This window comes from Salvia splendens, chromosome 13 (genome assembly GCF_004379255.2).
Source record: "Salvia splendens isolate huo1 chromosome 13, SspV2, whole genome shotgun sequence".
NCBI lineage: Eukaryota > Viridiplantae > Streptophyta > Magnoliopsida > Lamiales > Lamiaceae > Salvia > Salvia splendens.
Window position 1 is genome coordinate 32,057,986 of NC_056044.1, and position 16,012 is coordinate 32,073,997.

At 37.9% G+C, this 16,012-nt stretch overlaps 2 protein-coding genes and 1 pseudogene across 2 annotated transcripts; all 3 read left to right on the top strand.

Annotated features, from left to right (window-relative positions):
- The first annotated feature begins 1,021 nt into the window (after positions 1 to 1,021).
- Positions 1,022 to 3,780, top strand: LOC121761621 (annotated as a pseudogene).
- Positions 3,781 to 4,550: 770 nt separating this feature from the next.
- Positions 4,551 to 7,233, top strand: LOC121760909 (E3 ubiquitin-protein ligase SDIR1-like). Its single transcript, XM_042156499.1, has 8 exons — positions 4,551 to 4,745; positions 5,426 to 5,557; positions 5,643 to 5,697; positions 5,784 to 5,836; positions 5,934 to 6,162; positions 6,311 to 6,422; positions 6,939 to 6,984; positions 7,186 to 7,233. The coding sequence occupies exons 2-8, from the start codon at positions 5,480 to 5,482 to the stop codon at positions 7,231 to 7,233; spliced, it is 621 nt and encodes a 206-aa protein (XP_042012433.1). The 5' UTR covers positions 4,551 to 4,745; positions 5,426 to 5,479.
- A 4,389-nt stretch (positions 7,234 to 11,622) lies between these two features.
- On the top strand, positions 11,623 to 13,260 carry LOC121761625 (probable E3 ubiquitin-protein ligase RHC2A). Its single transcript, XM_042157247.1, is given in 2 exon segments — positions 11,623 to 12,630; positions 12,633 to 13,260. Coding segments are annotated over 2 exon segments (1,182 nt in total). The 5' UTR covers positions 11,623 to 11,757; the 3' UTR covers positions 12,942 to 13,260.
- The last annotated feature ends 2,752 nt before the right edge of the window (positions 13,261 to 16,012 follow it).

Consider the following 16,012-nt stretch of genomic DNA (forward strand, 5'->3'; position numbering starts at 1 on the left):
GGGTCAATTTGTAAAGTTTTGATTAGTTTTGGTTTATTAAGTAAATAGGAAGTATATTTAGCTGTCAATGAAATCTATGTCTTGACTTCTTAGCTAGTTAATTAATGTAGTAATGAAATATGAGTGCAGAGATTAAGACACATCTAAGTCGTATTATAATCAAGTCCAATTATAAATGGTCCAAAGTCCAAACTTGATTAAAGTTTAACATAAACACAATACTTAATTATTATTTCATTGATCTAATTATTTGTGCCGCTCATTTGCACTTCCGTGAGAGCGCGTTCACGGGAGTAAAAGAAATATGTGGCACGAATAATATTATGATACAAATGGAGTACTATTTTCCTGTTGTATATAACTATTTCGCACTTATCTTAATATTTCTCTATAGAACATTTAAACGACTTATAATTAAAATTATCTATCACATCTTATAAAAAAAATTAGATTTGAAGTGTCACACTCATGGTAGTTGTTCTATCAATTTAGAGGAACACACCATTGAGCGCCCGATTCCAATGCGGCGATGACGGTGCTGAAGGGGGAGGAGGTTGCGGTGGTGCAAAAATGGGAGATGGTTGTGGTACATGCGGTGGGAGAGGGAGGAGGAGGCGACAAGCAAGATGAGAAGGGTGGAGGCGACGACAATGGGAGGTGGAGGTGACAACAAAAGAGAGGAAGGGAGGGGAACGCCGCTAGTGATGAGTGGCGTGGGAAAGGAGCTGGCCAGGGGGAAGATCCGCGTATTAGTAAGCGCTTGCATATAGGACTTGTTGTCATTGGTCTATTAAGGTAACATTCGATTTGTTGGACGAGATAATACTAGCATATGATATGATATAAATCAAATTAGATTTTATTTAAAATTAATTAGTCATATGGACTAGGGTGAGATGGATAATGGTGAACACCAAAAATAGATAATGGTGAGATGGATAATGGTGAACACAAGCCCATTAAAAAGGCCCACTAAATTACACAAAACCAACATCAAATTTGGCCCAATAATGTCTCATCTCTCAACTCTCTCTCTAATCCCTTCTTCTCAAATTTCCCGGCGAAACAGTAAAAAGCCGTCGCCGCCGCCGCCGCTGTGGCTGCCGTCGTGAACTTCTGAGCTGAGTTAAATTCGGCCGTATTTCATGGTTTCCCCTGTGTTTATTCGCCTGAGTCAAATCTGCCGCCGAAATGCAGCACCCACAACACTCCTCAATGGCATCGTTCCTCTCTCTACTGTGAGACCCATTTGTCACGCGGCCATAGCTGATCACAACCCGGCAGCTTCACCGCTCACAGTTATTAAACGAGTCTGCTTTTGGGTTTGCGATTCATACTATAATCAGCAGAAAAAATCCACTCTTTTCGATTCAACGCGCCCTCTACTAAATTTACCAATAGATGCTGATTCATTGACGCCGGAGCAGGCCATTACCGTAATCGCTTCATTGGCTGATGAGACCGGATCGATGGTGGCACTGGGTTTCTTCTATTGGGCAATCGGGTTTGCGAAATTTAAGCATTGTATGTGGTTTTACATTGTTGCGGCAAGCTGCTTGATTAAAAATGGAAACTTTGAGCGGACCCATGAGGTTTTGCGCTGTATGCTCTGGAATTTCGCGGAGGTGGGGATGTTGAAGGAATCAATCGACATGGTTCTCGAGCTGCGTAGCCACTGATTGGTTTTGAGCTCCCACACTCTGAATTGCGCGCTGAGCGTGGTGAATGGGATGGGCAGTTTTGAGATTGCGCAGAATGTGTTCGATGAAATGTATGACAGAGGCTTATTCCAGATTCTTACAGTTTCGAGTCGATGGTTGTTGCTTATTGTCGAGCTGGGAGGGTTTCGGATGCTGATAGATGGTTGAGTGAGATGTTGAGCAGAGGCTTTCTTGTGGATAAGGCTACATGCAGTTTGATTCTCAATATGCTACGTGCAAATGGTCGTGTGAACCGAGCGTTGTGGGTGTTCAACAAGATGGTTGAGATCGGGCTGAAGCCGAATTTGGTTCATTTTTCTTGCTTGATTAACGGGTTGAGCAGCAGGGGAAGTGTTAAACAAGCTTTCGAATTGCTGGAGGAGATGGCGAGGAGAGGGTTGAAGCCGAATGTGTATACTCATACATCATTGATTGATGGCCTTTGCAAGAAAGGATGGACGGATAAGGCATTTAGGCTTTTCTTGAAACTTGTTAGGAGCGAGAATTACAAGCCCAACGTGTACACGTATACTGCCATGATTGATGGATACTGCAAGGAGGAGAAGCTGCAACGCGCGGAGATGTTGCTGAAGAAGATGAAGGAACAAGGACTGTCTCCGAATGTGAATACCTACACTACCCTTATTGACGGTCATGCCAAAGCTGGGGAGTTCGACAGAGCATATGAATTGATGGACACGATGGAGAAAGATGGCTTGGCTCCTAATACTTGTACGTACAATGCTGTTGTGAACTGCCTCTGTAGAAAGGAAGGATTACGGAAGCGTATAACTTGCTGAAAGTTTGCTATAGGAATGAGGTTTGTGCTGATAAATTTACATACACCATTCTAATATCTGCTAGCTGCAAGCAGGATGATGATGTTAGAAGAGCTTTCGTGATTTTTAATGTGATGTTCAAAAAGGGGATCGGTGTTGATATGCATACTTACACGTTGTTGATCTCATTGCTTTCAAGGCAAAGGAAAATGGGAGAATGTGAAAGAATTCTCAGTGATGCAGTGGAAATGGGACTCAACCCAACCACACAGACGTATACATGTATGGTTTCTGGGTATTGTCGAGATGGAAACGTTGAATTGGCTATGAAAGTCTTCAATGATATGAGTGAACATGGCTGTGCGCCCGATAGTTTTACTTATGGTGCTCTGATAGGTGGCCTTTGCAAGGAATCCATGGTGAATGAGGCTAGAACACTTTTTCGTGAAATGATTGACAAAGGTTTTTCGCCATGTGAAGTTACTCGAGTGACAATAGCTTATGAGTTGTGCAAAAAGGGTGAATCTTCGACAGCAATGGCTTTGTCAGACAGATTAGAACGAAAACTGTGGGTTCGCACTGTTAGAACATTAGTCAGGAAGCTTTGTAGTGAGCAGAAAGTAGACGTTGCGGCACAGTTTTTTGATAAATTGTTAGATGCAACCAAGAGTGTGGATCGTGTGACGCTTGCAGCGTTCATGACTGCATGCTACGAGAGTAATAACTATGCACTCGTTTCTGATATGTCTACGAGGATGACAAAAGAAAAAGTCAGCTTCCATAACTCAACATACTACTATTCATCTTGTAAATCCAAGCATATGTTAACAAGATAATACTACTAGTTTTTAAATTTGTTTCAGGTTGGCTCGGTAACACGATGAGGATGTGATTTGCTTGCGACAAGTTAGAGCAGCACCTCATGATCTCGGTGCATTTGAAATGCTCGCGGCAGAAAGGTATGATCAATTAAGCAATCACGAGTTTTGAGGTATCAATTGGCTGTTTGATATGGATCATAGGTGGTGTTGATAAGAGATTAGTTATTCAATTTGTCTTAGGTGTCTCGTTGACAAGTACGATGATATGATTCTCGTCACAACAAGTCAAGGCAGCACGCGCCATTTCAAACAACCAAAAGGCAGATACTGCGATGATGGACAATGAGGCGTACCGGTGCCCTCATCTCTGGTTGAGGTTGCGCCAATTCTTCTCGTTGCCAATGAAGTTGAGCTCATCAATCCTCGCGCTGCTTGCCTATGTAAGTTTTATTGTGATATTATTCCGGCTGTTGATACAAGAAACAATCTTCGTATTTGTATGCTGCTGCGTTTGTGTTTGTTAGCTTTTGATGTTGTGTTGACGTGGTGTTTGTTACCATTCTTAGCGGACTTTGCTCGTCAGTTTCTAGCTTTTAAGATTTTTCCTGTTAAAGAAAAAGGACTAGCATTGTTTTTCCATGTTCCATTGTTTCTATCTATGTGAATATTTTTACCCTATTCCAAATCAGTTCTATTTCATGGTATAAAATTTTAACAGAATCAAGTGGCAGCAGTTGCAAGAAGTTTACCAATTATAGGAAGCTCGAGGGTTGGAGTCATCGCGGCTACGAGGATAAATGAGAAACTATTGGTGATCCTCTTTAACAAATAAAATTAATTGTTTAGCTATTTACACGCAGTGATTTGTAATTTGCATATAGATGTTGTAATTTTATCTTATTGACACTCCACTTGAGTTTGAGCCGATCCATTTGGATTGTCTAGCTATTTTGGTTGCAATTTTTTTAGATAATACAAACATAAATTCAAAAATACTACTACTTCAAATATCCACACTAAACAAAAGCCACTTGAAAAGCATTTATAGCACATTTTTCTGTACAATGTAACGACTGCAATCATCTAAAAATATTATAAAATCGTCAATTTATCATAAATAAAATATAAGAAGTCGAAACCAACCGATTATTAAAAGTAAAAACAAGATAGAAGAAAAGTGATATTCGAAAAATAAAAGTGACAAGAACATTAAATAATAGTAAAAATTTGTCATTTTAGTTCAGCGTCGGGCTTTTATTTTCTTTTTTTTATTTTATCATTTTATGCGTCGATATGCAAAGAGAACCAACTCGTCCGAGTTCACTCGCTCCTCTCTTTTCGTTTAACTCGCTCGACTCAGCTGAGATTAACCAATTATTACTTCAGCCAAATCAATTTTGTTTGGTAGATTGTTTGCGCTCTGATCCAACCACACAACAATCACTGTAAGTGAGATTTCGCTCTTATCCTTTTTCATAATCAAAGCTTTTTTTGGTGAAGGTGAAGGATATGCGCCTGCTCACATGTATTCTCCGATTTGCATTTTCGAAAATTTGTCTAAGATATTAAGATATGTTAGCTCTTTGTGTGAATGGTTTCGGTTTTCCTGTTCGAATTTTGATCTGAACCGATTGTTGAAGATATGCTTTTTGAATAGGTAAGTGGAGTGCTTTCTATCGAATTTTGGGGTTTTCACGAATGTAGGGAATTGCATTGAGTTTTTCGTTCATTCAACACCAAAATTTTGTCAAAAATGGCAAGATTTGGAATTTTCCCTTTTTCAGCAGAACTGCCTTTTTTTCCTTCACTATAAGTATCACCAATTGATAATCTGATGTGGAATCATATAATGAGAATGCACCACTTACCCAATTTGATGGATGGATCACTTCTGATCTTCAAAAAGTTGTGGTTCATATTACACCATGGATTTTGAAAATCTAGGCATTCTTAAAGATGTGAGAGATTTAGATTAAGTATTTCTTTCAATTGGTATTGAATGGGAGGGAACTAAATGTTGAATCAAAAGTTAAATAATCAGAACCATCTTTAGAATTTAGTTCAGTTAGACCAACTATCTTTTCCTATTTGGGATTGTTTCTCACTGTATATAATCTATTGGCAGCAGTTCCAGGTGCATCTGTAAATAGTTCATTCAGTGTTGAACTTGTTCGAAACCATGAGTTTTGTTTTCAGAGGTACCAGAGGAGATATAGAAACTGGGTTTCCGGGACTTATTCCTGAACGGCGTGCAGTGGTGAATCTCTAACCTTTTGTTAATATCTATTCTTGTGATCATTCTCATCTCTCTTAACATATGTGATCTTATTGCTGGTGATCAGCGTGTTCATGCTACTCGACCAGTCAATACCAACTCCTTAGCTTTTCTTGTCACAGGTAACATTATTTGATGGTCCTTTAGTGCTATATTTCTGTCTTATAGTCAGTTTACTAACTGAAGTGTGTAACTGTGTTTTTAACAGTGCTTTTGCTGTTTATGATTCTGAACTCGCACCAAATGTCTCCCAATTTTCTGGTTTGTATTATTTGGATGTTGACATGTTTTCATAGAATTCTCTCAGTTGTGAAATTCTTTTATATGATTGACCTCTAATTTTCGATGTATTGGAAAGCTCTGGCTGGTGCTTGGGGTGTTTCTGATGGCAACCACTTTAAGGATGTATGCAACATGTCAGCAACTTCAAGCCCAGGCACAAGCACATGCTGTCGCAGCTAGCGGTCTTCTTGGCCACACGGAATTAAGACTCCATATGCCACCATCTATAGCTCTTGCTACCAGGGGAAGGTTGCAAGGTCTCAGACTCCAGCTAGCACTGCTCGACAGGGAATTTGACGACCTAGGTATGCATACATTATTCTCAAATGTGGCATAATATCCGGTTTTGTTTCTTTTTATGTTATTTACTGTATTGATTCCAACCCAGTAGGGTAAGCACGAATTGAGGACACCATGCATGGAATTTCATGTGGCTTTTGGTGCTCTGTGCAGATTATGAAACTTTGCGAGCACTGGATTCTGACAATGTCCCTACCGCTTCTATGACTGATGAAGAGATCAATGCTCTTCCAGTCCACAAGTATAAGGTTTCCGGCCCACAGGGGTGAGTATTGGTGTTAAGCTCTCTGAATGTGTACATTATGCATAATAAGAGTAGCTCTAACTGGTATTTCATATTGTCCTTCAAAATGGTCTCTCACTGCTCTATCCTCATTTGGCATGCTTAATTAAATTACTCACCAACAAATCAAAATGGAAAGATCTCTGTCACAGTCGGATTATGTTATGTTTAGATGTGGAGCATTTAGGATTCACATTTAAAAACCAGCTATTACGACATCTAGTCTCTGAAAGTTCATAATTATCCTTGTTGTGTACATGATGGCATCTTTCTCATGCATACATGGCATGCTGTTACTTTCTGACCTGTTACAGTCTATTCGTTCTACTGTTGTTAATATTGTTGCACCAACTTGCTTAGTTTCTCTTGACATGTGTGTTCATTGGCTATAAACAGAAAAAAGACACAATTTTGGAGATTTTCTGCATTACTTTTGACTGGCGTCTCGTATCTTGTCAAGATTCTCTCTAAATGGATCTTGGTATTCTTTGCTTACAGTGTGAACTCATCGGCGCAGCAGGGTTCTTCTTCAGCCTCAGTTGAGGTACTTAATCAATTTCTACAGTCTCTTGAAAAACATAAACTGAAAACTATAACCAATTTTCTGAAGCACCTTGCATTGGTTCGTGCATATGGATCTATCTTGTGGTTATGCTTGAATTTAGACAACAAATGCTTCATATCAGTTACATGTAATGATTTCACCATATATTGCTATCCTCACTAATGTTTAATGCTTTTGCAGAAGAAGCAAGATCTTCCAAATCCACAAACTGGGATTAAAGACCTCTGATGATGATCTGACTGTAGTGTTTGCTTGGAAGCAAGTCACTGCCGGAGAGCTCATTCGCAGCTTGCCATGCTTGCATTCAGGGTTCGGTTCCACACCTTTGCCTTTTAACGTTTCGATACCTTTACATGCTAGGTATAATCATTCTTGCCTGTGAACTTCTCTGCATCAAGCCTTGCTGCCATCTCTGAAACCGTTTGATCCTCTGCAAATCAGCTTCAATATCCTTTCCCACAGACGGCGCCACTTGTTGGGATTTACTCACACACAAGGCTTTCACACACTCAATAAGATCACACACACACTCACTGTTGTATGAGATCACACAATGCAGAAACACACACACTCACACTTTGAGTATTGAAGATGATAATCTTGGAGAGAAAACTGGAAAACTCTTTATTGATTAAACTCTATTCTAAACTACATACATGGTGAGCTATTTAAAGCTCTATAATCACGTAGCAACTGCTACTAACTAACTACAAGAAGAATCAAGAAAGCAAGAAGAATAACCGCTACATCTCAGCTAACTAACTGCTGCTCCAACGGCTAGTTCGGCTAGGTTGCTTCTACCTTCTCGGTTCAAGACCGAGCTCCTTCCTCGGTTCAATACCGAACTCATTCTCGGCTTGCAACCGAACTCTTCCTTCTCGGCTTACAACCGAACTCTTCCTTCTCGGCTCATTCCAGCTCAACGCCGAGCTACCATACCGAGCTTCCATACCGAGCTTCCATACCGAGCTTCCTTACCGCTGAGCTTACCGACTTCTGCCTTCTTTTTCTTCTTCTCGGCTAGTACCAGGCTAGTTCCAGCTCGGTAAGCCGAGCTTACCGAACTCCTTTCTAGCCGAGCTTCTTCCAACTGAAATGAGCACTCCATTATTACAAGATGATTGCGAATAAATTCGAACTTCATAAATTTTCGATTGATTTTCAAAATTACATTATGTAATCATAATTTGACTACATTTTATGATTTTTTGAATATCTGCATTTAAAGCGTCATAGAAGGCAAGTGGAAAATACACCGCAAGCAGATGATGTTCGAATCCTACACATCTCACTACGATCATTTCTAAGTGATTTAATTTTGACATTTGACTTAGACTTTATTTGACATAATTAACTTCAAGTAAATAAAAATAAAGATAGAAATTGAAATTTCCTAAACTAATAATATACCAAATTTAAATTACATTAATTTGCCAAATGAGATCCGTTGCTAGTTATGTCGATGCTTTCATACTAATCAGTAATCTAATCATTAATTACGAACGGTAATCAGAGTTATCAAACTAACGACCTCCTTAAGCAGCCACAGTCCACAGATTTTCCCAACTAAAATTAATTAGAGTAATAATAGGTAGAGTGTCACAATTCTTATTTGTTCTATATATAAATAATTCGCAGAATCAAGATCCTTAATCCCTTATGACACGTTAATCAAATTTTAATCATATACTCTTGTACAGTTTGATGGGGGTTTGACTTCCCAAAAATTAGTAATATTTTTAATTGTTTGTATTTATTCTCGTTTCATAACAACTTCTACACATTATTTGGCTAGGTAGTTAAGCCTAAATCACCTACCAAAAGGAAATATCTACAATTTTGAATATTTCTAAGAATATTTTAGTAACCTCTATGCTAACTAGCATAAAATTTTAAATCATTATTACGTAATTAGTTTTATTCGAAATATTTGAAATTAGTTTAACTCTTGTGACAATTAATATTTTATAAAGAGTAATTTAAATTGAATAATATCATTTGGCGTTTTCTCTAAAAAAACAATTATGCATATCGTGAGATGATGATGACGTTTTTGGCAGGTACTAAAGGAAAATTAGCCTCCCCTGACGATATAAGTCGTATAGGCCAACCGTCTCTCCTCCAGCCTCTATTGCTGCATTCGCAAGAAATTTTTAATCGAAGTTAGTCTTAATATTACAAAATTTCGAATTAATATACATCTAACACCCATAAATATCCTTAAAGCCACTAGTTTTCATTTAAAAAGTTTATAATATAGACTCGAATGTCAAGATATATCTAACTTCCATACCCCAATATAGTGTATGTATATCTACTAAAACCACTTAAAAAGGCTAGATTTTTAGGGTAGCAAAGATGGGTACAAAAAGTAGAAACAAACACCACAAAATCATGTGAAATTGCTAGGAAAAATTAGGACCATAGTTTTAGTAACCATACTTTTGTGCCCTCTGATTCAGAGACCACTCAGTACTCATCTTTGTTTATAAAATAAAGACCTAACCTATAACTTTCCTTTTGAAGGACTATCAATGTTTAAATAAAATTCCCAAACTTTATTAGCTATATCATTTTTTCTATAGTTAGGTGCTTTAAATGTTTGTATATATATTTTTTCTATTATTTTGAGTTGGGTGGCACTTCAAATTTTCATAAATTCAAAGGGTGGCACTTCAAATTTTCATAAATTCAAAATATCCCTAGCTTTCAGTTTTTTCAATGCAATGTGCGTAGTATAAAATCAGGTAACGAAAAATTGATTCATCTTGTAACTCTAGCTAAAATATTGACTTTATTGGCCTAGCCGCCTAGGTAGCATCTATCATATCTCTTCTCAAGTACTATGTATTATGATATTTACATATTTCCATAATCTATTTATTTTTAACGTGTCTAAGTTCTTTTGACTTAGAAGCTTTAATAAGAGTTGCTCTTTTTATGGCTCATAAATCAATTAGCTAGCTATCGGTTAATCAGTAATCAAAACGAATAAGATCGATTATTAGAACAAATATAGTCGGTTATTGGTTAATCGATAATCGAAATTCTCGATATTGATCCAGTTCCAGTTAGTGTTTTACAAAGCTTAACTTGCCCATCACCATCTGCTTGGCCTGTTCCTTAACCACATTGTACCATGAGTCTATCACTTGTGGTACTCTATGTAACATTAAGAGCTTATAAAGATATGATTTCTTAACGTTACAACATCTGTCTGGTCTGTTCCTTAGCCACATTATACCGTGAGTCTATCACTTGTGGTACTTTATATAACATTAAGGGTTTATAAAGATATGATTTTTTAACGTTACAACAATACAACGAAGACCACTAGCAATTAAGAGTATATGAAATAAAAACACTTTGCCCATCCAAGTAGACCAAATGCTAAAATAGTCCATGAAGTCCATATACATTATACTTGAACTTCCAATATTCATGAATCATGGTTTCCAAATTGGTTGATAAAGAATGCGACATAATAAATTCATAGCTTCAAACTCATCTAACCAAATAATTACCCAACGTTTTAGGTCGAGTTTTGGTAAGGATGTAATGAACCAGCAACAACGAAAGGTACATGAGTTTAGGAGGGAGTATTATTTATGACTAATATTTATGACCAATAATAATGCATTTCTCTATTAGGTCACACGATATTTCTTTGTAATTGGACCTGATAGATATTTCAAATGGGTTATGCAAAGTCAATATTATTTACTTTGCCCAAAGTTATTGTTCTTATTTTTAAAATAATTATGTATAAATAAATGTTATTATTATTATGAATAAAAACCTAATCAAAAGTAGATTTATTGTGATAAACCTGATTATTAGAAGAAAGATCTTCGTTCTTAGTAAACAGTTGCATAAAGTTATTAGTATATGTTTAAAATTTTAGTTTGATATACTCCCTCTATACCACATTAAAAATAAAATATTTTCTTTTTTGGATTAGTCCATTAAAAATGAAATATTTTTTAAAATAAAAATAACATCATTTCTAACTTTTCATCTCTCTTAGTACTTTATTATCTCTCCATCTAACTGTGCGTATTCTAAGAGCATTCACAATAGACCCGCCTCCAATGTCGCAGGAGGAAGTGCGCAACGGGTGGATCCTCACTCTTGCGGGCCTCCCAGAGTCACGGCGCCCAGCACCGACCGTCCACTGAGCATCCACATCGGAGGGGGATCCTCACTCTAATATTTCAAATCAAGCTCTCTCTCTTAAGGAACACGAATTCTTTTAATTCATTAAGTTATAAACGTAGTAGTTTTTCCCTATTAAAGAAAGTCCAAATTTAGTTATTAAAAGACGAACTTGATTTTGGCATAAACTAGAAAAGAAACACTCTATCTTGAAGGCATCAAACATGAAAGCATCACCAAAACACAACCCCAATTATAATTTCCACAACCCGACACGTGTCCGCATTTTAAGCGTTGATCAAAAGCCAGCATCCCGACGTAAAATACCACATTTACCCCTCCCTCACCACTTTATTTACGGTAGACTGCCCCCCTCATATAATCCCCAATTCGTCTCCCCCAAATCCATTTCGTTTCTGGTTAACCTCAAGCTCGCCCCTCTCTCTCTCTCTCTCTCTCTCTCTCTCTCTCTCTCTCCTCTCTCGCTCCCAATGTTTTCTCTCGCTTCTTGATTTCTTGAGAGAGAAAGAGTCCAATCTTTCAGATCTGAAACCGGATTCTTTCTTTCTGATTAATTTGCGTTTTCTGCGCAAATCGATGTCTTCAACCTACTGGTGCTACAGATGTAACCGCTTCGTGAGGGTTTGGACCCAGGGCTCCGTCAGCTGTCCCGATTGCAGCAGTGGATTCGTCGAAGAAATTGAGGCTCCGAACAGATCCTCGCTCTCCGACTCCCGCCGCCGCCGCTTCCCCGCTGCGGCGATGTATATGATGCGGACGCCTGATTCGGGCCCCGGCTCGGGGTCCGGATCCGCCACGGGGTCTAGCCCGAGGCTGAGACGGAGCCGCAGGAATGGGGGCGATCGCTCGCCGTTTAATCCAGTTATTGTTCTTCGCGGGCCGAATGAGGGCGGCGGCGGAGCTGCCGCCGGAGCTGCCGGAGCAGGATTTGAATTGTTCTACGACGATGGTGCGGGATCGGGTCTACGACCGCTGCCAGCTAGTATGTCGGAGTTCTTGCTGGGTTCTGGTTTCGATAGGTTGCTGGATCAATTGGCTCAAATTGAGACTAATGGGATTGGGAGAATCGACAGCAATCCGCCAGCGTCGAAGGCTGCCATCGAGTCTATGCCAACGATTGATATCTCCGACGATCATGTGGATATTGAGTCGTATTGCGCGGTCTGCAAAGAGGCTTTTGAGGTTGGGGGTGAGGCTCGCGAGATGCCCTGCAAGCATTTGTATCATCAAGATTGTATTATGCCGTGGCTGTCGCTGAGAAATTCGTGCCCCGTGTGTAGACATGAGCTGCCGACTGACAATGAGAGTGTTGGTGCTGGTGCTGGTCAGGATGTCAGTGAAGGGAACCGAGCGAATGAGGTCGGGAATGATGATGAGACGGTTGGCTTGACGATATGGAGACTGCCCGGTGGCGGGTTTGCGGTGGGGAGGTTTTCGGGCGGGAGGGGAGGGGAGAGAGGGAGTTGCCGGTGGTTTACACGGAGATGGACGGGGCCTTCAATAACAATGGGGCACCGAGGAGGATTTCGTGGGGTTCTAGAGGTAGTATTTCGAGGGAGAGGAGTGGATTGAGGAGAGTCTTGAATCGTTTGTTTGCGTGTTTTGGCAGAGGTGGATCTTCGACTTCTACTGCCAGCTCCGACTCTAGGATGAGTAGGAGGAGCGGCAGTGGCTCGCTGTCATCAGTATTTAGTTCTACGTCGAGGCAGCGTAGAGGATGGGGTTTTGAAGTTAATGATGGCAGTGAAAGGAGATGGTGAGTTTTGGATGGAATGAAGATGGTGAGTTTTCCAAATATTGAACTAGAATGTGGTGAAGGATTGTGGAAAGGTAATAAACCCTCCATGATCCAAAGGCCTCTTGTGATTGAATTGGCTTTTTGGAAATGGGGAGAGGAGTAGTATCCATTCAATGTATCAAATTGCTTTCTAAATTCAAGAATCCCTTTTTATTTTGCCCCTCTCTGTAGCATTTGCACAATATGTAGTTACTTTGGTAATGCTATTTTATTTGAGATTTTGTGAATTAAAATATCTAAATTCGCTTACAAAGCTCAATGAAAGTGGTTCTTTTTTCTTTTGTGCTTGTGTCATTGCAGTAGCACATCCTTGAATTATGCTATGGTCTCTTTGATATCTTGATGTAAAACATGTTACGTATTGGTAATTGGTAACTGATGTTTTAAGTTCAATGAAGTTGATGAATGCTTGGATCATACTACGTTTTTCGATCTGTCTATGAAGTATTGGTAATTTACTATTGTTGTGTGTTGTTTCCTGCTGCTCTTGAAGGTAATGCATTCGTCATGATGTTATTTATTGATCTCTGTTTGATACATCTGTTATAATCATCTTCAGTTTTTGCCTTTTGGAGTGCTATGTAAGTATGTAATGTATACATTCAAATTTGATTCATCTGTCTATAATCATCTTCTTCAGTTTATGGTGTGCTATTTAAAGACTTGCATTTTATCTATCTGCTTCTATAACCATCTTCTAGATAGGAGAAGAAACACTACCCGTTTGATCATCCGAGTTTGGTTACTGCTTATGTTGCTGCACCTAGAATATGATAGTTGATCACGGGCCTTATTTAAAGGGATTTGTATTGGACTCATCCATTCCCAGTTACAATGGTCTTCTGATGTTATGGTCGAAGGTGGGAACTCTTTTCGAGTTCCTATGTGAATGATCAATGTCTTATAGTTTCCTCCCTTCTGTAGCATATGTTACAGGCCTTGTTGAGTTTCAGCTCAGATGGAAAGCAGAGATGGAAACACTATCTCTTCGGTCTTTCTTATCTCGCTGGTTAGTCCATCAGCTTCACCGTATGCAGTTAAATAATGCAGTCACAACACATGACTAGCTCATCTTACTTTGCTTATATCCCTCGGTGCGATTTCGTTTAATCTTTTGATCTTGAAGTAGAAGTCTTGAACCTTTTTAGGAAGACATCTCTGGGTCTCTTTGCAGCCTGCTGTTTGCTCAAATACTCTGTGGATATATGCCTCTGTATTATACTATTATAAGTATGCTGATTGCTTTCAGTTCATGAATATACAGTTGCCAAATTTTTTATATGCATACCTAACTGATTGATGTCACCAGTGATGCATGATGAATTTGATGATATATGGTTAGTTGAGTAGGGTATAGTGTTATTCTTTTTTAATGGGTTTGATTTGTTCCTCTCTCTCAGAAGAATAGTTTTCTTCTCTTGATATACATTATACCCAATTGTGCATTCTCAATTCTCAGATAGTTTGAAATTTGAATCCTTTTGAAATTCTGTGAGCATTTATGAAGATAAAAATAATTTGGGTCATTGAGAAGAATCAGTGAGAACTTGTAACATTTTTGCTGAATTTAATGAAGATTCACATTCAGCATATTACATCCAACTTTGGGTAACATAGTATAGAATTTCTACCTTCATAGGTAAACATCATTAATCACATAAACCTTAGTTGGGACAAAGATGTCACGTTCCCATTTATTTATTTTTTCTCCCCCTTTATTATTATTTTTATTTTAATTATTTTTTCTTATCCAATAATGAATTCAATAACATTTTTTTCTTAACTTAAGATATTAAATACATCTCATAAAGTCATGTCATCCAAGAAGTGGAACATCTTTGCTCCCATTTTATTTTTGGTATATCTTAAAGAAGATATCACAAACTCATTTTCTAAAGGAAAAACATTAATACCTTAAAGTATTTTTCCTCCCTCTTTTTTGTTACTTTAGTTATATTTTTCTATTTATTAATATATTCAGTTACATTTTCTGTCTTTACTTAATATTCTAAATACATACCATAAAAATCTTCGCCATCCAAGAAATGGGATATCTTCGTTTTCCATTTCTCTTTTTGGTTTGTTTTAACGAAAAATGTCACATTCAAATCATTTGAAAGAGCAAAACATCATTAATACATTTAAGTATATCTTTTTCTCTATTTTAATAAATATTGAATTATCTTTTTAGCCTTTTATTACTCCCTCCGTCCCATGTTACTTGCACTCTTCCATTTCGGCTCGTCACAAACTACTTATACTATTTATAGTTTAAATTAAAATTAATGTATTTAATTAATATGTTAGATTAAGTTAATAGCTCATTTATTAAGTGATGTCTCATCACACTTAAAATTCTAATTTAATTACACTAAAAAATCAATCATAAATTTACAGCCTAAAATGAAAAGTGCGAGTAACATGAGACTGGAGGTGTATTACATTTTCTCATTTCATTTAACATATTAAAAACAGCCATAAAATCACTTCTCATTCAAAAAGTGGGACATCTTTGTTGGATGGGAGTAAATAAATCATATAGACCAATCTATGTGATACCATTCAACCTAGTTTCACAAATATACAAATTTAAATTTTTGAAAAGACCAAGTCCACTAAATAAATTCAATAAATGTTGTAGGACTCGGAACCTTTGTGTTGTGTGGATGAAATCTTGGAAAGAAGTGAGAATGTGTTGATATGAACAATGCCATAATAAAAGCCAAGAAAAACCAAGTTTCCTTTGTATTCTTGCAAAGTTGTGAATCACAAGGTGGCTGTCGAGTTCTTGAATTTTTAGATTCTCCTATTGAAAATTACAAAATGTGGTCGTACACGTGGCTCCCTCTCCCTCTTAAATAGAGACAGAGAGAGACTTTATTATTTGTGAGAAATGTAATTATGATTTTGAAACGTGGTCTCGTTGATAGTGAAGAATTTGTTCGGTTACATATATAAATTCATGGATATTATCATTATTTATTATGGGGTTCGATCAATTACTAACTTTCTCCTAACTTGCTAACTCATCAA